The 22,470-nt window shown below is 39.6% G+C and overlaps 1 protein-coding gene across 3 annotated transcripts in view; it reads right to left on the bottom strand.

The window, feature by feature from the left end:
* NOX4 (NADPH oxidase 4) overlaps positions 1–22,470 on the bottom strand; it is a 108,497-nt gene that overhangs the window by 15,156 nt on the left and 70,871 nt on the right. For all 3 annotated transcript variants that reach the window (XM_041414087.1, XM_041414085.1, XM_041414086.1), the window contains 3 exons: positions 4,331–4,450; positions 837–945; positions 230–298 (listed from right to left, as the gene is read on the bottom strand). In XM_041414087.1, the coding sequence (XP_041270021.1) occupies positions 230–298; positions 837–945; positions 4,331–4,450 (298 nt within the window). The remainder of the gene's footprint in view (positions 1–229; positions 299–836; positions 946–4,330; positions 4,451–22,470) is intronic.

Genomic DNA, 22,470 nt, shown 5'->3' on the forward strand with positions numbered 1-22,470 from the left:
TGGATTTCTGCCTGCACCTAATCGAGTTAAGGGTACTGCACTAGACTCTCTTAATGCTGTGGGGATGAATTGGCTGTCTTGCTGCATTAATGAATCAGTCACCCGAGTTCATGGCATCATCTCCTGTTTTCACCATCTGCAGTAATCCCCTTCTGCCTTTGACTGACAGTTTGCATTGCCTATTACTCCAAGGTCTAGTTTAGTTTACAAACAACATTTGGCCACATACCTGTATTCCATCTGTCTGACTGAGGTACAGCTGGATATTTATATAGTCTGGCCGATTCTCCTGCCAAAGCTGGGAGGATGATAAAAAAACTAGTGAAATAATATTCTTTTTCTTAATGTAAGCATGAAGTCACTTGTGCCTACTGTGCTGAGGTACATGGGTTTCAGCATCAATGAAGCAAGCTTTTTAATGAAGAGGATGTGCTTGCTGTGTAAAACATATTATTTTAGGAAGCTACATGGCTCTTAAAATACACTTGAAATTGTAAATCACACTCCCTTCTCAATCTGCCTACTAGCCAAATGACTAAAGGCCACTCAAGGCATCCCAGACTGCATGTGCCGCTTCTTCCATCTCATAAAGTAGTCTGGACACAGGTAAGTGTCCAGGCTACTGGAACGTGGCAACACTGCAATGAAACATTGGTGATGGATACGCAAACTGATTTTGCTCCACGAATAAATGAAGCCTGGATCAGGCAGCCCCACTTACTGCTGGAGCTCACTCGTTTTGAGCAAGGCTGCCATCCTGTACAGAATGCCAGGTGTGTGGTGTGGGCATACCTTGCATTTAAGTTGTCAGGATCCCTCCAAACAACACACATTACCTTGTTATGCAACATACAGAGCAGATCTGCAAACCAGCGGAAAGACTCAATGTCCCTGCACACCCAAATGAAGTAGAGTCTTCTGAGCTTGTAGCACTTCCAGCCGTCACTTTGAAAATAAAATGTGTGGGTAGTAAAAAATTATAATTTAAAAAGGAAACATTAATTAGGATGCTTTATATTTATTAATGGAAACATGAATTTCCTTTAGAAGCTAACTGCTAAGTTGCTCTTCAAGCTACGACACATCAGACGCTGAATTGACCAACGCAGCCTATTCGGATTATCCTGAGAATATTAAATATCTAGCACAAAGCTAACAGCCATCACAGACACTGCTTCCACACAGGAAGTTGACAGCTATACAGATGATTTGGGCAACAAATATGGATTCATATGTCATCATCAAACTTTTATTTCAAAGCAAAAGAGACTTTCTAAGTTCAAGTGTATTATGTCAATGCATTATTAGGTTTATAAAGAGGCTAGTAAGTGGAAAATATTGACAAATGCAATCATGTCAGGACTTAATTCTGCCTTTCTATGTGAAAGGCTCTGGTTGATTATAATTAATACTGTAGCAAAATCACAAAGACCAAATGAAATTGGCTCCATTGTGTTAGGGAACTGTGTGATATATTACAGACCTCAGAAAATGCTGGTGGATAAAGTGCAGCCATGGGCAGATTCTGGCATTGCATTTAGGAAATCAGGACTCTCGTGTCAGATTTCTAATTCAATTAAAACACAAATAAGTACAAAGGAAGGATTTGAATGAACTAGGAAAGAAAACAGAAATAAAAATATCCTGATGAATAATGAGTTCAAATAAAGCACAAGTAGTCAGGAAGCATTTTCTTAGTTAGCCAACACTGTTTTTTGATGTTCTGATCACTGAAATGATCAGTGCAGTTTTCCCCTTTTCCTCCTAGAATGATTTTCAGATAGAGAAGGCCATAGCCTGTTCACTTAAAATTAAAATCCTGTGAGCCAGGCCTGGTTGAAAAGTTTCATGATACATCTCACCATAAGCACTGTACTTTATTCCAAAGTGTAGAGTTGCTGGCATACCCAGCAAGGATATAGGGTTAATAGATCTATGTAAGTGATGGCTCCAACCAGTGCCTTGCCTCCCCATATCTCTGCCCTGAGGAACAAGGATGGAGACATCAGCAGCACCTCAGCAGCACGTACAACTGAGAACTCACCTTTCATGTAAACTCCCCAGAAGTGCTTTCAGACTGGGGAGTACAGTGTCTTTTGAGTCCTGATTTCCAATTTTTTATTTGTTAGCTGTTGACTTTTCAAACATGATTTCCTCCATCTCTTTCTGACTGCCTAGACTAAGACAAGCACTTAGGAAGAGTCACAGTCTGGTCAGATATGACAAGAGAACTATAAGCAGTAGCAAGGAAAATAAGTGCCTTTCACTATAAAAAGGGATAAAAGAGAAAAATGCAAGGCATTTTGTATTGAAATGCCCCAGTTCAGTAACAAAACACCACTCTTGGTGATGAAACACTGCATCCGGACAAAGAGGCTGGACTGCAAGGCTTCATCAAACAAGTCCAGCATAGATTTAAAATAGCACCCCAGACACATATGCCTGGGCCTACCTCCAGCAGGATATATTGTGCAGGAGAGGTGCAATCCCCCATTACAACCCCCATTTCTTGTGTGTTTCTGTGTTACACTGTCCATAACAGCCATTATTTACAGACTCATGTGCATAAAAGACTCTAGCTTTCCATAAAGTACATCATAATTTCTTAAAATAGGGCACAGAGTTCAACAGCTAAGTGGAGGGAAGGGCAGGGGCATGAATCAAATTATGTACATACAACAGGAAAAAAATGGAGCAGGAAACAAGATTTCAAGGACAGGCTTTGGATCTCTCCTAGACCTGAGTGTCCTTGACACAACAGGACTGGCCTGGCTGCTCTGCAAAGCTGGCACCATCAGGCAGCTTGCATGTTCATACCTGCCAATATCTGCTTCCAAGCCAGGGCAAAGACTCACATAGATCAGTCACTAAACCAGTGTCTTGTTGATCTTTAAATACTGAGGAGGGAAGCAGACTAAGACTGTTACTTTTCCTCGGAGTGATTCCCTTGTATATTGTACAGTGCACAAGGGGAAGAGCAGCTAAAAAGGCAGATTATGGAATTAGCTTCTTGGAAGTTAATTTATGGGTTTATGCAGATAAATGGACATTGAAAAATCCTTTGGACACAACCATTTTCTTGCAGTGTCTGTGAGAATTCTTACAGCCTCGGATAACACACATTAGAGGCAAACATCTAATTACCTGCTGCTGGCCCATCTTTGTGTTCCATGACATTTTTGCTAAAGACCATCAGGGATAATCCATCACAAGGAAAACAGTCATTTTATCCACCTGAGCCCCAGGCTTTCAGCAAAAATGTACCCTGGTTTTGAGAAGGTGATCTGTATTCTCTCAAGAAAAGAAAATGAGGGAGCCCAAGATGGTTTTTGCGGGCTGCAGCATTATGAGACACAAAAGGCTAATAACTTTCAGTAGCACTCAGCACTGTCAGGTCCAGCCCAGTCTAAGGACAGAAGAATGTGTACAGCACCTAAATTTCACACTTCAACTTAACTTTGGAGTTAGAGCTGACCACTGGGATGCTCATCTTGCAAGGAGCATGTAAAGCCCTTCCAAGGCCAGCTGGCCTCTCAGCCTCTCAGGGAAGGTTTGCTGCTTTGGCTGGCTGTTTATGCTGGGCGTTTGATACAGGGGTGCTTAACCTGTGACCAGAGCCCTTAACCAATAACTCTAGCAAATATAAATAAAATCGATAGCAATTATAAAAGGAAGCCTATTTCACATAACATAAGATTTAGTGGGATCCATGATGTCAATGTGACAGAAAAACAAGAGGTGAAAGGTTTAATCTGCATAGAATATCAAAGGCTTTACATTAAAATGAAATTTTAAAATAGAGAAACAAGGGAAAAATAGAAAAATGCATACCTAAAATTTAAACTTTTCAAATGGAGTTAAATATCTGCATACTACTTGAATTCAGATTGATCCCCTTCTATTAAAACCTAAAGCTTAGACATTTAGAAAGTCAAACCAGGAGAGTTGGTCCGGCATTTCCAGCAGAAGGATTGTCACAATTGTCTGACTCCCAAAAACTGTTACAGTACACAGCCTCATCTATGCTGGGACTGGGGGAACAAGTCCTGCTGAAGGGCTGTGACTAGATTAATCACAGGCTTGATTTGTGGCAGGATACAGAGGCTGGTGACACTGTCTCAGTTCAGGTGGATCTCTGCCACAGCTCTTTGGGTTTCAGAGCTGATATGAGAGGATTTATGACCTTTAGGGACATCTCAGTCTTCTACATCTTTTCAAGGAATTATTCACTTATGCCAGTGGAAGTTTTTTAAGACCCTCAAAGACTTTCTGACATGCATTGTTGCTGCAAACTGGGGCAAAATGGCTTTAAAGGCTTAAGCTCACTTACAGCAGTGTGTTGAGCACAGATGCAAATGGTGTAACCCCAATACCTCCAGCCACGCAGAGGCTGACCTCGTAGTTCAGGGATTCCTCAAAGGGACTTCCAAAAGGTCCATCCACATACACTCTGCATAAAGAGCAAAAAGCACACTTTTAGAGGAAGCTGTTAAGGTCAGACAAAGGTAAAGAAAAACAAGCTGGAATTAAAACCCTAGAAAGTATTTGTTTTAAATTTTTATTAGTCTTCAGATGTGGAAGGTGAAAATTTTTTTCCTGGAAAACTTTATGTGGACAAAATGAATGTACAGGTAAGAAAAACCGTTGCCTAAAATCTCTTGGCATGTTCCATGATTAGACAAGCTATTTTTTAATTGAACAAGTGGAGGTGACTAAGTTATGGCTTCCTGTTTTGTCTGGTGTTAGAGGGCAAAAAAAAAGGGCACTAGAAACAATGACTTGGAGGGTCATATGTAGGAAATAAAGTAGTTTGGTTAGGCCTGCCTAGGAGGTTCATCTTATACACCTTTTCTGAAGAGGGAGCAAAACTGCTGAGTTCTTCCCCTTTGACTCATGTCTATCATTATTATTACCATTCTGTCCTCTTGATTTTAAAGATTATTTAGGAGATTGTGTCCCATTTACAACCCATTTTTAACACTTCAGATACTACTGGATAGTACATTGACTATAATTTAAAAGTCGGCTTTAGGTATTTTCAAAAGTTTGACAAGATCTTTCCTACAGTGCCGACAATCTGAGCACGGTCACCCATAGACAGCTCAAAATTTATGGGCTGTAAGATTTCATACAGTCCATTTTACCTATGGAAAACCAACTGCATCTTACCTCAGCAACAGATTCATCTTTAGAAACTGCTACAAAGAGAACTTGAACGGGACATCTACTCAAGGCCTGCTCTGGGTATGAGTGACTCACTGGATCAGCAGGTTTGATTTAGGTAACTGCTGAACGCAGCCAAGTGTGGTGGGGCCAGCCCTGTGTGCAGCAGCTCAAGGAACAGCACTTGCTCACAGGTCTGCTGACCAGGACCCAGCTTTGGCCTGAGTCCACCAAGGAGCTCCAACACACATCAGTTTCATGCACACCCACTGGTGCTTATTGCACAACCAAGCTGCACATACTGCATGTCTAATGAAAGGGCCTAAGCTTCTCCTTTGTAACAACAGCCAGAGAATTAAAGGCAGAGAAGACATCTTCTTTCCCAGACAAAGCCTTCCAAAACTCATTTGATTAATTCCTTTGGAGGGCTGGATTTTAGCCATAACTTAAGTTCTCAGTCTGATCTCATTTCTTTTAGTTTTGTGGTGTGACCCTTGGCATCATCTCACCAGTCAAGACAACATCTTGTCTGGGTGTCTTTGGCCAATATGGTCCTTTTTAGGAAATTTTTTCCAGACCTCTGCTATTGTTGCTTGATATGCCTCATATGTTAGGCTCCTTCTTCTGTGGTTCCTTAAATGAACACAGATAACTACCAACTTTCTGATGGATCTGAAGGCTGATTCTTAACTATGTCCTGTCTTAAAAACTCCTTTCTTGGTGTCCTACCTGGAGAGAAATGGAGAAGACACTGGCCCAGCCACAGACATTATCAGAAGGCATTGGAAATGTTTTTAAGCAACCAAATTTTATAACTAAGCCGTCTTCAACCTAAATATGCTTACTCTTATTTCTGCATTATAGTCTCTACCATATTCTACAAACATTCTCTTGGATAATCTCAAAGCTTTGCAATGTCAGATGCATTAGTTCCAGAATGATGGGAATATTAGAAAAACAAATTCACTCCTTACTTAGGACAGACATATTGTTTTACACAATGGAGCCCAGAAAAACTTAACCAGCCATGTGCATACAATGTAAACAGAACTTTAAGTATCTGCTCATTAAATGTTTCCTCTTACATAACACTTTATACCACATTTACTTTACCAGGCTTTATTTTCCACTAATGAAATTATACCACTGCTGATGTGGAGTGCAACAGCAGCTGCTTTAAAAGATCTAGAAGTTGCACTGTTTGACAGAGGAGGTAAAGGAACAGCTCTTATTTCAATAAACAACAGGGGAAATGTTGAGAAGCAGGTTGTAACACTGAAATAATCTGGTCCAACGAATATTCTGAAATAAGTCCACAAACGTTATGGGTCTCAGATGTATATGTAACAGATGTAATACAGATCTAATTTTGGGATGTCAGAGTATGTAAAAAACAAACAAACAAACAAAACAAAACAAAACAAAAAACAAAACAAAACAAAACAAAAAAAAAAACAAAACAAAAAAAAAAACCAAACAAACAAATAACTGGATAACTGGATAACAAATAATCCTGTCATCCCTGGTCTACTTCATATATATGTTACCCTAAACAGGTATGAAGGGCAAAAGCACAGGCCTGAGGGAAATTCCTTACATTCTGGACAAGCAGCATTAACTTTCCTTTGGATACACAAACCTAAAGCCAACAATTTGAGTGAAAAACACAACATAATGAAACAAAAATAATCAAAGCATGTTTTTCCAGAAATTACCCCAGAGGATGTGACAACAGTTATTTATTGTAGGAGTGCCACTTAACGTAACTGCACTACTTGAGGACTACCTGAATGTATGTGTGTATGTCTGATCTCAGAGGGATTAAGAAATTCCTGGAAAATCTGAGTGCCTCTGAATAATACTGACATGATCAGGAGTGGAAAAATGCAAAACTAGATGTGGTCAGCAGAAACCAGTCAAGCACAGTGCCTGCCAGAAATTCAAGAAACAACCTGCAATTAAATATGCATTTTGGTCAGAATGCTCCAGTTTGTGGTCCATTAGCCCCATCTGGCCTGCAAAATATTTCTATTTGCCCACTGCGTCTTCCTCTGAGAGAGTGAGGAGCAGTTGCTTGGACAGCAGATGCAGCCAGAGAAGCCAAGGGCCTCCTGCTGTGTCTGCATGTGGTCCAGCACATAGCAGCCAGAAGTCACTGCTTCCAAGAGTGAAAAAGAGGAATGGGGGACAACCTGGAGAAATATTGCTACTGTGTTAACCCCCTCCACCAGAGTGCCTGAAAAGACTGATTCCAAGCATAACATGATCTCTCTAGAAGATTTTGCTGGAGGTCATAAACATGCACTATTTAATCCCATTTTACTACAAGGATAATTTATAACTGAGACAAATGTGACCCTGATCCCATAATGGCAGTGGTCATTTATCCTTTTCTTATTCAAGCCAGTGGAAGAAACCTCCTGATGCCATATCAAATGGCACAGGTTTGAACAGAGCAGTGATTCAGTCACAGACTTCTGCAGAGATTATGCAATTTTGTTTCCTGTCAACATGTTCCTCCTTTCATTTGGTAGGACAGAAAACTTTTGCATAAATGCAGTTCATTATTGAAAATGAAATATCACAGCGCTCAATAAAAAGGCAAGGGGGGTAAGATGACTTTATACTTCTTGAGCTGTGGCCCAGTTATATCACACTACCAGCTATGCTCTCCTATCCTTCCAACTTTTATTTAATTAACATGAAGGAAGGGAATGGAATTTTACTAGAAGTTTAGAAATTTCCCCTTCAGGCAAACTTATTCAAATAACAAGTTGTTCTTTTCACATGTATTTACTTCCAGTCTTAGGAGTGCTCTTGCTTATTATTGTGGCACAATTTTTTAGCTCAGATAGAGAAAAAAAAGCTCTTAAAAATAGAATACATCACAAAAAATAGCAGAACACATTATTAAAAAGCATCTTACAGATATTTTCTATTTAAAGCACACTTCCATTCTACAGTGCAGTGGTACCAAAATAGCCCAACAAGCACTAAACCAGCTTGTTCCAATGCTGGGCAATGCTACTGCACTAACATAGGGCTGCCCTTAAACTGCCTCAGGGACACAGGCAGCTGTACAGTTTTTGAGATCCAAGTCATTATTTTCCATAAGGAGCTGCATAGTGATGTGTGTAGATACCTGCTCACTCCTCTTGGACTTGGCTCTCAGTGCCATTCCTTGCTTCAGGTTGTAGAAGCCCTTAGAAAAGATAATGCTTTGATTGTACTTCACAACCCAACAGTAAATGATGTTATCACTTTTTTTTACTAGGCTCTCTGGGAGCTACTGTAAGACATTATCTGGGATATTAGTGCAATAACAGATGGATAGGGGAGTTAAATCAAGAGCTCGTAGGAAATTTTAATTAAAGCAGAATCATCATCTGGAAGCTGAACAAAATGCTTGGATACAAAGTACTGCACAGAGCACAAAAAGTGAAATCCTAGTCTGACTGAGGTTTCAGGCAAAGCTCTTACCAATGTCAAATGAAGGATTTAAACCAGCAGCATGAGATTTTATATCCTTGGTATTCAGTTCTTACTAAGATCCACATGTAGGTATCCTTGTGTGAGGACACAGAGTTCTGGATACAGACACAAGACACAGTCAATAAAGCTAATGGAGCTGAATTCCTGATTCCTTAGGAAAACATCATTGACATTCTCCAAAATCATAATAAAATCGACTGAACAACTCTTCTCCCATGTTTGTTCTTCTCTGGCACTTGTCCTACCAAAACCACATCTCAGTACTGATGGATTCAGCCTGAGAACTCCAAGGAACTGATTGTCTGATGGCTGATGTTTCCTTATGTTCTTCTGCTGCTCTAACTCTGCTGCACCAGAGAGATGCAATAATCTCTCTCTGATAACCCACATTATCAGCTTCCACCCCCACATGACAAACATTCAAACAAGTGCCTCCATGTTCCTCCCACACTTTCCTTCATGCCTAGGAGGGAATCACAGTAAACATCTGCAGAGCTATTTCATTATCTCCCTTCAAATTCCTTCTTAAGACTCCTCTTTCCTCTGATAAGTAAAAAGCCAGGCTCCTGATGTGCTCACTGTAGCTCAGTCATATTCTGGATCAGTACTGTCTCCTGTTTCCCTGAATGTTGCTATCTGATTGTATCCATCTGTTGTCTGCTGTTTCTCCAGTTTAAGTTGGTTTGTCTCTCTGCTGTGTGGCTCTGTCTATCAGAATGGCCTCCTGACGCATAACTCCTTCTTCAGGGCACCAGCATAACAGAGTTCACAGAAGGATTGCTAGAAGCCATCCAAATCTGAAACTTGTATCAGAGACAATCTTTCACAGTCTGCAGAAAGCAAAACAGACTACTGCACTGTTCTAGAACATTTTGGAGTCCAAGGCTGAATTCACATTTTTTCAGTAAAAGCCTGGCTACAACAAATGATGTGATTTTTCAAAGAAGCTGCATTTACTACTATCAAAGATTTTAAGATATTTTCTGCAGCAAAAAAATCAAGACAGCCACTTTATTTTATGATGTCAACATACAATACTTCACGACATTATTTAAGCCCCGATTTAAATGTGTACACTCTGACACTATTTTACCAGAGGGATTGTGATTATTGACAGCATTTCACTACCAACAGCCTTTTACAAAAGAACCACTAGTGAACAAAGCATGCCATCCTTGGTTTTTATGGATTTCCAAAACTACAACAGCTTTTCAAGGTTTAAAAATGTCACAAAACATTTGTGACATTTGGCATGTGTGATCAGAGATTCCCATGTGTTCTCCTGACACTGTGAAGGATGATGTTTCTATTAAAGCAATCAGCAGCCCCTTACACAAGTAAGCTTGCAAAACCCAGTGGGTCCAATTAAATTTATATACTGTTTTGTGCAAGATTGCAAAGGGTTATGATTCTAATTCAGGTTTCATTACCCATCCTCTCCTGATTTTTTTAAACTGCTTGAGTTTAATTTCTCGTTGATTATTCACTTTTTTTCCCTTTTGACTTCAAGCATATTCTTACAGTATGCACTAGAACTTGCAGAAGTTTCCTTGTCTTTTCTACCGAAGCTGATTCCTTGATCAGCTAGTGAAATATCAGATTATAAAAACATGGATGGCTCAAAAAACTATAGAATCAATTAGCACCAAATTTTCTTCAAATAGCAACCTGCTAAATTATTAATGTTTTTAGAATCCTGTAAGAACCATCACTTTTGGTACATCTCAGTTCCATTTATTTCTCTCTGACCTAGGCAAAACAAAACAAAATCATCTTTTTTCAGCTTTTTTTCAGCTCTCAAGGGCCCAGAGGTAACTAAAGAAGAATTTCCAGCTCTACAACATCCTTAGCAAGAGGAAGTATGTTGAAGGCATGATGATAAGGGTAAGAAAGTGGAACAGCTGATCAGCACCCATATTTTGATGGATAATGCTCCTCCTGTAAATCACAAACTGAGATTCTATGACACACAGTGCTGGTTCAAGAAGTTTCCACTGGAGTGGGCTGGAACACTAGAGCAGCAAAAGTTGTACAATTACCTTTTGAGAGCTGGTCTTGCAACAGAGGAGTGAAGAAGAGAAGAAGAAAAGAATCTCCTAACTATGAAGGAGAAGTTCAAATAAGCATGGAGATTGAACTACCACCGATGGCAAGAGAGAACAGACTTGCATCTCTGATGGACACCCTCACAAACACGGTCTTCCTTGTTCATGACTCCCACAGCAACCAGAAAACAACCACTCAGACCAAGTTAGTTTCCCTAAAAACTGAATAAAATTATCTAAATATTGCTTGGAAGTATTTACAGAGAACCCATATTTCTGACTACTCATTGCTGACTATTACAGGAGAGAAGCAACAGTTTACACCATTCTCCTACTCCATTAAAAAGGTCTGTAAAATCACTATGAGAACTACAATCAAATATAATTATAAACCAAAGCAACTTTGTTCTCTGAAAGAACATGTACTTTCTGTACCAAATTTTTGGGTCAATATTCTTAATTAATGTCACATTAATTCTTCTCCATGGCAACCTTTTTAAGGTCATTTTTACAAAATGTTCTCAAAATGTACTTCTTTGATTAAATAACACACAATTTCATTTTATTATAATAAGAAATCCCATTGTACACCTTTTTCTTTATCAATTTCAATTTCTATTTTATAAAGTGCCTTTCCTCTCTATAAACTCGTGTCCTACTAATTTTGCCTGAGGTAACCAAGAAAAACGTAATGACTGCACCACCTATTGCATCTCGCTTTTTGAAAATTTATTTCTTACATCATTAAGTGATAAAATGCTGCAGACCAGCAACCACAATGTGGAATGTGCTGGCCATATTTCTCCACAACCCATTCACTGACACAGTAGTTATCTGCTTATCTCACTGCAAACTGTATTTCTGCTTTAGAGTAATCCACATCCATATTTGATTTTGGTCTCCTTCAATATTTACAGGAAGTAAATTTTACTTATTTACAGCAAGCTTTCTGTTGCCTTTACTGCTGCCTTTGGTGATCCTCTCAGAGAGGTGACAGATGGCACGGAAGTAGTGCCAATATTAGTCCTCTTCCACGCTTGGTAAATGATACTACTGAGACAAGGATATCCCATGTCTCCACACCAGTGGAAATACCTGCAGCATCAGTTTCTGTAGAAGCCTGGAAGGCAAGGTGGCTATTGTTCATGTTGCAAACAGCAACAGCTGGATGGATAGCTGTGGAGCCAAACAAGGATTGTTGGTAGCAACAGCCAAGCATTGTTTGCATTAACACACTGTGAGAAAGAACAGGATGTGGCTGCAGAAGGGGCCATACAGATGCAGGGCAGCACTCTCCTGGGACAAACATTCTTGTTCTGGCTCCTGCAGAAGAGCACAACACAGTGCAGCACAAGTGCAGGAGTGAGGTCAAAAAGCAGGAATGGAATGTAGGGGGGGGATCAAGACCACCACACTTTCCATACTGATGCACATTGATGCAACCCCATTGCAGATTTCAGATGTTGTTTCAAGTTTTTTATATCTCTAATTATTATATATTAACCAGTACTGGAAGTGTAATGCAGTTCTCTTAAGCCAGAGTTTGCGTATTTTCCATTGAAGTAAGAATGGGAGAACTGCATGGGAGTTTAGGACTCAGGAAAGCCTGACAGTACATATATGAGTTTCACACCCCTGGCAGCTCCTTTCCAGTTACAAATATACTCAGGAGACATATTATACCAAAGAGCAAAATACTTCTTTGGATAGAGTAGGCTGGGGAAAAAGAAGACCACTCTAGTTGAACATCCACACTGACGTAGGCTTTCCCAGCCAAGCTCCAGTACACCTTAGGGAAGGGGAAAGAAAAGTTGGCTTCTGCTGACAAATCACAAGGATGACAAAGCACAGGATTTAAAATCCTAGCTAGGTATCTGCAGAAACAAAAGGGGAGGAGAGAAGCAGCTGACTGAAGTGCTGGCAGATACAGCTGGCAGCAGATCAATCTGAAGACAAGGACGGACCTATCACAGCTCTCCAAAGTCAGCCTGCTCAGGCTCTCTGGACTGGATTAAGTAGAGACAAAGAATTCAAAATTAAAAGAATATTAATTAAAAACACAGCAAGGCAAATCCCACAACAAATTCTGCAGTTGGAATGAAGCAGTTGCTCCTGCAATAAAATGGAATTGTCAATACCTGTTAAATCTAAACACAAATATGCTACCTAAAATGTAATACAACCCCTAGAAAAATTTGCCATGTCTCACTGCAAACTCTTTCCTGTCTTAGGGCTTACACTGGGTAAACAAAGTGACTTTGTCCAGTCACGAGCCCATCTTTTATCTGGAAAACTCCCTTTTTAAAATAATGCCTCTCCTGGCTACATTTCCTTTAAGGAAAGATGCTCTCCATGAGCTTCACATCTTCTACAGGCCAGTGACTGTGCCTATAGAACTAGGTTTCCTTCGGGACAGCTTCATGAAGCAAATCATTATTGGCTTGGGTCTGTAAAATATCTTTGCTTGAATTTAGCTGCCAGAAAGCCTAGAAAGAAATTGTCTAAATATGCCTCTGACAGTTGAAGAGAGAGGTCTGCAAGATAGTGATAATGCAACTTCAGATGGCTTCCAGATGTTCAGTGATGGTCAGACGAGCTCATTTCCTTAGGCAGAGAGACTCTTATCTGGAAGGGGATACAGACAACTAGCAAGGCCAAAATGTAAAGAAAGAACACCTGACCAGCAGTAGACTGAACCATACACAGTTGGAATAAAATGTTAGACTAAGGATGAGATCACCCAACTTGGAGCAGGAATTTCTGAAGTCAACAGAAGCCTACAGATGAGTCTGCACATAGATTCATTGGCAGAAGCTTATCATCTACCAGAAAATATACCGCATTACATCACAGATGAGCTCAATGAAGTCCTGACTATCTTGGCCTCCTCTTTGTTTTTCTCTGACTATGCTCCAACTTCTTATTTTCAGTTCTGTTTTTCAGAGTGAATGGCCTATTATTGTCTGCAGTGTTCCAGCTTCAGTCCTGCCAAGGCCCTGTATAATGACATTATTATTCATAGGTGGCAGTGTCATTGCTACTACCTTTCTAGCCATACAAAGATGCCTCTGTGCAGCTGCCTTGGGTTATTCAAAATAAAAAAAATTTTATCCCTTGAATTTTTAAATTCCTTCAAGCTCTTACCTATGTGCTCATATTAACAGAGCCTTACGTTTTAGCATTTCTCTATGAGTTATATTTAAGAAGCTTACAGAGAACAGGTGATCCCAAACAAAACAGGTGAGTGACTTGGTGAGAGACACAGAGATACAGGACTAGTGTTTAATTACTGCAAATACATAATTCTTTTCCTACCTAACCCTTCCCACCTCACTTTTCACTTTTCCTGAGGTCTACAACCCACTGGGTGTGAGACACTGTTGCAGGACAAGGTGACAGAATAGAACAGAAGCTGGCCATCACAGCAGAATGAACACCTCTGGCACAGAGTCAGGGTCTAAGCCAAAGGAGCCTCTCCTGCAGGTTCAGTATCAGCTCCTATCAACCAGGACCCCTGAAGCTGCTGTGCATATACACAGAGAAACACCACTGCGTGTGACTGGTCTTGTCATTATAACAACTCATGACACATCAGACTTCTTGCACGAAAGCAGTGTCCTGCACCTCCACAATGATCCCCATCATGATTGTCATCATTGTGAGATGCAGATCCCAGGACTGTGTCTCAGGTCTAATCTGAAAGGACAGTATTGACCAGTCAGAGAGGAGAAGAAGTTCACACTTTTAATCCCATCTCTCTCATGCTTATCCACTGTCCTTTCCAGAATGTCACTTACATCCTCATTTAATGCTCTTTGTTTTGGTGAAACCAGAAAGCAACACGTTCTCCGGACTCTCCTCCATGAGACAGGGTTTAATTTCAGTTTAATTAGCTTAATGCTTAAGTTTACTTGAGGCTGCACCTCAAATCCTGTGTTCAGTTTTGGGTCCCCCATTACAAGAAAGACACTGAGTTGCTGGAATGAGGCCAGACTGACAAGGGCAATGAAGCTGATGAAGGGTCTGGAGTAAGTCCTATGAGGAGTGACCGAAGGAGCTGGGGCCCTTTAGCCTGGAGAAAAGGAAGCACAGGAGGGACCTTATTACTCTGTACAACTGCCTGAAAGGAGGCTGTAGCCAGAGTCTCCTCCCAGGCAACCAGCGACAGAACAAAAGGACATGGACTCAAGCTGTGCCAGGGGAGGTTCAGGTTGGATATGAGGAAGAATATTTTCACTGAAAGGGTGGTTAAACATTGGTGACATCCAGTCACAGTCTCTGGAAGTGTTCAAAAAATGAAAGTATAAGGCACTACATTAGTAGAATAGCTAATTGACTTAGTGATGTTTGGTCACAGGTTGGACTCAATAATCTTGGAGGTTTTGTTCCAACCTTAATGATTCTGTGATTCTAACATTTCACACTTTAATACACACAGACAAAAGGCTGTTATAAAGTATAAGCCCAACAATTTCCCCACCCTATGTCAGTCTTTCTTATTCAATAATTTCTCTTTTGATGAACTGTCTGACATTTCTGCCTATTGCAACCATCTTCATTTTCCTTCACCCATCTCCTAAAATTTGCCAGATGATTCAGAAATTTTATTCCATCTGATATACACTATCCTCCCTGGTCCAATATCATCCAAAGTTTTAATCAACTTGGTGTTTACATCTCCCTTCTTATCATTCATTATTTGATATATTGAAAGAACACATCCCAAGATGAATTGCTCCCTATTTAATACCTTACTCATTTTAAAGCTCTCTGCTTAAGAACTATTTGCTGCTTCCCACCTGTCAACATTGACTTTTTCTTCATTTAATACACTGTGCTATATTCTTATCTACATAATACTTTGCTGAATTCTCTATTGAAAAAAACATCTGATTCTGATACAAAAAAAATGGCAAAAATGCCACTGAACTACATGATACTAGAATTTACTTCTGCAGGAGTAAAAGGTGTATTATCAGGCAGAAATACACTATAAAAAGTAAATTAGCTTTAGTGGAACAGCTTTTTTGCCATTTATCCTGCTATGGCGCCTATGATGCAGGTAGACAACAAGACATGGGAAGTACAGACTGGATGCAATTCCAGCCCTCTAGGTTCTGTGTATCTACTAAACCTCATCTTTGTAAGACCTCACTCTTTATCCATCAACTCTGATCAGTGATTTAGGTATTCCACATATCACTTAGTTTGCTTCTGTTTAAGGATTCCATTAACAGCTGTATTTTAAACAAATTGTAAAGTAAAATTGGACAAACAGATTAATACTTTCTAGTTGTTCCTCTCTGAGATTCTGAAAACTGCATTAGTGTTTTTCCTAATGGCTGCATATATCAACCATTCACTAAACCACCACTGAACATTTCTAACATCACTTCAACTACTGTGAAAGTGCCTGAAGATCCCTAATCAAAAGGTACTTCCCCCTTGGTGTAGGAACTTTACAAAGCGGAAAAAGAGAAAGGAGGAATGCAGCAGCTTAGATTCTGTGCTGGGATCAACCCAGTCTCTGTCATACCTTTCTTAGGAGAACTTGAGCTAGTCAGCTTGACACTGTGACAGTATCTACCTGTTAGACAGAAATAGTTGTATTTCTCAGACAGAGACAAGCATTGCAAAAATGACTTCATTAAAAGTTTGTGAGGCCCATAAATACCCTGTAATGGTGGTCATAAATTTCATCAATAAATGGATCACAATCTTTAATGAGCAAATAAAAGGAAAGGAGTACAACATTACACAAAGGAGTGTTTCTAGATATTTGCTGTTTTATGGTTTCCACCTGTCCAACTGATGGCTTTTATCTTCAGATCTGACCTGACAGTTTAAAAAAAGGTAAGCAATAGCTTCATGTCTCATTGGAGAAGCCTTGCCAAGACAAACAAATTAAAGAAAGGGTAAAGATGACTGGATAAAGCCACCATCCTTGTTATCTCCTTCTTAATCCTATTTCATCAGTTTAGCTAACCTTAGATGACAGTGTTCAAATACCTGAGTGCCCAGAGGGCTTTTTAACACAAGTGGCCCAATGACAATAAGAATTACTTTTCATATATATATTTTTGTGAAGCAGTTTTAATTATAATTTCCTTTGAAAATTCATTCTTCAAGGAACCTTTAGTACAGAGATAAACAGACCCCAGACTCTGCAAAACTGAGATATTTTTGGTTTATTAATAGATGCTAAATATCTCAGTCATGAGTCTTCTTGCTGGATATCATAAGAAGGATAGAACAAGGGAACAAGCTAAACTTAATTGGCTCATAATTGCCAAAACATTTCTACATGGTGCACATGCTATTCACTGGTGCCAGAATCTGAGTGCAGGGCCAAATAACTAAAAACAAAGTTAAATTGGCAAGGGGAGCGCCTCCAACCACAAACAGCTGGAATAGCCAATGCAGAGATAAATGGATTTCTTAAATTCAAGTGGTGCTTTTAAGAGCTGCCTGCAGCCAACATGCTCTATTTTGCTATTAAATTACTTGAGAGAGACTGATCAGATTTTGATAGCTCCTATTTGCATGGCTTCTTTAAAGTGGATTCCTTAATGGTACTGCAAATACACACCAATAAAAAAAGTTAACCATCAACCATTGCATCCAGTTACTGCCATCTAACAAAAGAAAGGCAAACTGTATACAGATGCACACTAACTATGCTCTCAGATAGCAAGGCACAGCTACACATGGAGCAGTGGAAAATTCCCCATCTCAAGGGAAACTAGGAACTAGGGAACTAGGAAAGTTACCCATCTCAGCTTCTGCTGACTCTGAAAAAAGGGAAGCAGGGACTGAGCTTCAGGGACAACAATTCTGCTGCACTTAGACCTTGGAATTAAGATGTTCAAATGCTAATGGAACCATGCGTGAAAGAAGACTTGCAGATGCTAAACTCAGCCTGTTCTCACATCAGGAGACACCAATTCACAAATAAATGAACAAGACATTCCTTCAACCCTCCTTCCTAGTACAAAACAGAGGGAGACGAGGTTGTCCATCAATACCAACATGGCTTGCCTGTCACAGAAGAGCAGTGCCCAGAGGTTCTCATTACAACCTGTGTCACTGAACAAGCTCATTACACTTTGCTCTGCTGATCCCACAGGGCAAACCTGTTCTTTTGAACTAAGGAATCTTTCTCCATGTAACATATGGACTGTGCACAAAACAGAAAGTTACATCTGACCTTCCCTTCCCTTCCCTTCCCTTCCCTTGCCTTCCCTTTCCTCTATTCAGGAAACAAACTATATTAGTTTTTTGGTTTTTTTTTTTCTCTTTGCCTCAGTTCAGCAGACATGTCTGACATATGTGAGTTGATGCAGAATTTCATGTTGTCTCCTTGAAATAAAACAGGGCTGACAGTGGGGTTGGCATGTAACAACTGCCCTTCACAGAAAGTCTGCTTTTTCTGGATGGAAAGCAGCACAGCATTTCATTTTGGCATAACTTAAATATGTAACCAATGAGTATTACACGGGTTACAGACTAGCAGTGATCTTTTAGGACAGCAGCACTCAGAAACACTGGCATTGAATTGCTGACAATGAATTGCTCACTGCACACCCTAATAAATAGATTTTAGTACTTTCTAGTCTTTCTTCCAACTTATATTAAAAATTACGGAAAGCCTGGGTTCGGTTCACAACTCCAGAGTTTACTTTATACCAGCTTGAATGAAGTGCCAGTATCCTAGATTTGCGGAAAGTGAGTGGGATCTCTCCAATGCACTTCAAACTCTTACTCATGGAGTGACGTTCTGAAATCTGAGAGATGGTTCCTTGAAAACTGCAGTGGCAGGAGATACTCTTGGTGTATTGCTAAGATGTTTGGGCATCTTGACGATGCCCAAACAGCCAGAACATCAGGTTTGTGACTCCTTCACAACATAACATTACATCTACATGATTTACTTTGTCCAAGTTGAAGCACAGGAAAATGGATGGCTCAGTTCTGCTACCCGTTCTTTGCTTATTCCGGTAAACAAGTACCATTTGATGGAGAAATTGTTAACAGCCACTTCCACTGCTGTATTTTCCCTAACAACATTACGAAATAAGGCACAGGAAAAAAAAAAAAAAAAGTAAAAATAGCTTTCTATTCTAAAGACTTTCAAAAAAAGTCTTTTGAGAAGGGATGCAAATGCTTCATTTGGAAGAAATCACTGTAAATGCATGTCTGCATTTCAAATATTATTTAGGAAACTTCAGCAATCCATGCAAGTAAAAGAAAAAAATTAATCTATTGTAAGAGTTTCAGAACTGGTTCAATATAATAAAAATATTCAATCTGTTCAGGTGATTTGTCTAAAAGGAACTAATTAAACCTGAAAAATATTAGAAATCACCAACACTAATGTACCTAGAAAACCTATTTTAATCTTGAAGACACAGTATATAGTGAGTGGAAATACAAAGCTATAATATCCTTATGAAACATCATGATGCACCATGCAGAGGGAAAACAAGACCTTGGAAACTCTCAAGCATTTTGCTTTCATAAGACCTTTTGAGTATTTTTTGAAACCAGAGAGAATACAGAAAACACTTTTAATAAAGGTTATCATTTTCATACTAGTGAAGCAGACCTGAGGTAAGAGGACTGACCATGATGCTGTGGGGGTTTTTGGAGTAGGCAGCAATTTTGCTTTACAGAAGCTCCCAGGGGAATGAGAAAGTTTCAAATGTTTGATTTCAAATGAGAATTTGATTCTACATGACTTTCAACCCCACATAAATTTAATTTAAACCTTATTTTATAAAGATACCTTGACAGCAGTGGATAATTAAGACATAAAGCAAAGCATTATATGAAAGTTATTAGGCTCTAAAGCAAACGATTTTCCTATCTTTTCTCTCTGGTTGGTGCCTATAATACACCTTCTCTCATTAATTTACGGGAAGAAAAAATGTCACCACATGCTTGATACAACAGAAACGCACCACTAATCACCTCCCTTGAAACACGTGATGCCTCACGTTAGGTGCAAATGCTTAGACTAATAATTTTCTGCAAACATGTAACCCACAAGATTCTTCTACTAAAAAACAACAACCAGGGACTCTGAATATTACCAAATTTATCTTCACCATCCAACAAATCAGTATATATCTTCTATTCAAACAGCTTTTGTGTTTGGACTTATCTGCTTTAGTCTCCAACTCTGTTTGTGAGCAGCCACAGCCAGCTGATTAGGCAACAATCAGAAAGGATTTGGCAGCTAGTATCACAGGCTTTTGCAGTCCTGCAGCTGCTAACAATATTTTCCAGCTGCTAGCTGTCTGGACATTCAAAAGCACTTGTGGTTCTTTCAAACCACTTGACAAGGTCACAGAAGAAGTTTCCTTGGGGCTAGGCTTGGCCCACTGGGCACTATCAACCAGCAGACAACTCCTGTCCTCATGACTGAGGATAATTAACATCTATAATAACATACTATAGGATGAGACAGCTTTTCCACCACTGCCAATTTTTACAACTTCATAGATCTGAGCTAAGCTCTAGCCCAGATGTTGAGACAGCTTCCTCCATGAAATGGGGCTGACGTGTATATTTGGGGATGCTCAATTCAGGGTGATCCTCTTGGCATCCCACAGCCCAGGTGTCTTATATATTTCTCTGAAGAGACAGGGAATGGCTATGGCATATTAGATCAACATGGGCCTGTTGCTGCCTCTGATTGTCACCAAGAGTTTGAAGGCCAATGTTTCATGAAAAAGAAATGTGAATTGTGTCCTTCTCATATAGATTAAAGAACCTGGCACTCAGAATTAAACCACTCCACCAGTGCCACACACCAAAAGGCTACTAAAACTTAAACCCAGACTCATGCCCTGAAAAGAACAAACCATACTTGCCCATTTCATGCAAAACCAGAACACTAACAGTCTCCTTTGTCTTGAATGTTTGTGCTTTCCATTCGTCTGCAGTATTAAAGCATGAAGAGACACTTGTGATATGCATGAAACGCCTATCTGACACTTTACCTGCATCTTCAAACCTATTTGGCAAGTGGCCAGAATTGCAATGAGTATTGATAAATTTCTACCATTGATAAAGACCAGGAAGTACATTTATGAAACACAAAGGATACATGGCAGACTGTTTTTTCTTTTTCCTCCAAATGTTTAGGGGCATATCATAGTCCATTTTGCCCCTTACTATAGCTGGAATATTTCTTTTCTCCCTTTTCCACCAAGACTTACTAACAAAACACCAATCAAAGATGTTGCCTCCTTTAACAGTTTATATGAAAGAAAACAGCTTTGGGGTCCCTCACTGAAAGAATGGGGCCAAAAATAAAAATGCTAATGTGCAGGGAGGCGTATAGGAGTGAATGAATGATGCTTCCCCCTTTCATTCAGTCACATGGAACCACAGAACCACTGAGTTGTTGGAGTTGGAAGGATCCCCTGTAGGTGATCAAGTTCAACCCCTGCCTAGAGTAGGTTGCACAGGACTGCTGCATCCAGGAGGAAATTACTACTGTCAACAACCAAAACTCCTTCGCACTTGTTTCTCTTCCTTTCCAGAGGCTGGTGCTTGGATTTCTGTAACTATGGTAATTGTGAAACTACTTTTTTTAAACTGATATAAACCATTATTTTTAAAACTGTGATAAAATTGGATATAAGGGCGGAAGGAATCATTTTAACTATCTTACATAATGAATCAAAGAACCTCACTAACACTTTCAGCATGAAACTACTATAACTTGTGTTTGAGTTGGGGGATAACCACAATGTTTTGTATGGAACAGTTCATGCCTACTAATGAGCCACAACTATGCTATGACAAACAGGTAAGTTCAAGTAGCATCTAGAATGTTTGCTACTGAAAAGAGAATATGTATGCACACAGAGCTTCAGTTTTGCATGTATGTTGCTGCACAAATCTCTTCTTTCTTTTCCCCCCGCCCCGCCCCATATCTTTCTACCTAGAAAGATTTTTACTTGTGCCTTAGATTTCAGGTCTGAGCCCTGTTGAAGCTAGCAGCAAAATTCCCCTTCATATTAAAGGATTGGTTCACTCTGTGCTGTTGTTACACGAACTCGAGGCTGCTGGAAACAGAACAAAAGTGTCTTTATTTTGCAAGTTACTGCAGCACTGTATTGTTACTCTGAACACATGTAGCCTATGTCTTGAGGAATTTATGACCCATATCTTAATGTGTAGTCCTAATATTTCAAGATACTGATTTGGTCCAATTTGATATTATCTGGACGGGTCCACACGAGTTCTTTGTAGAATCTGAGCTCGAATTTGTCATGCACAGTATTAATTACTGTCCTCTTTCTGTTTTCATCTCAGTTCAAAAAAAATTTAGATCCAATACTTGCATTTGTACTCCTGTAACATGATTGCTCGTTTCAATGAACAGCTACCAGCTACCTCACTGATACTGTTCTTTCCAATTCGTAAAAACCCCTAATGACACAAAAATTACTTAGAAATAAGGTTTTATTGGCATGGAGCTCAGCCTTGCACTGGTTTGTAAACTCCACAGAATAAGGTGTTATCATTGCAAAAAGTCACATTAAAAATAATTTTAAAAAGAAATAATGAAAGGAATAATGAAAAAAGGTACAAAATCCCAACCTCCTAGAAATATTCTTCTCAAACAGCTTGAATTTCTTTTAAAGGTCATTGCAGATTCTTAAGCAGATCTTTTTTTTAATCAAGTAATCAAAATTCTCTGAAACTCAGGTTTCTGAGGACACAGACTGATGATGAAATAGTTTGCTTCTAGCCT

The sequence above is a fragment of the Onychostruthus taczanowskii genome, unplaced genomic scaffold (assembly GCF_017590055.1).
Source record: "Onychostruthus taczanowskii isolate IOZ18803 unplaced genomic scaffold, ASM1759005v1 scaffold44, whole genome shotgun sequence".
Lineage (NCBI taxonomy): Eukaryota > Metazoa > Chordata > Aves > Passeriformes > Passeridae > Onychostruthus > Onychostruthus taczanowskii.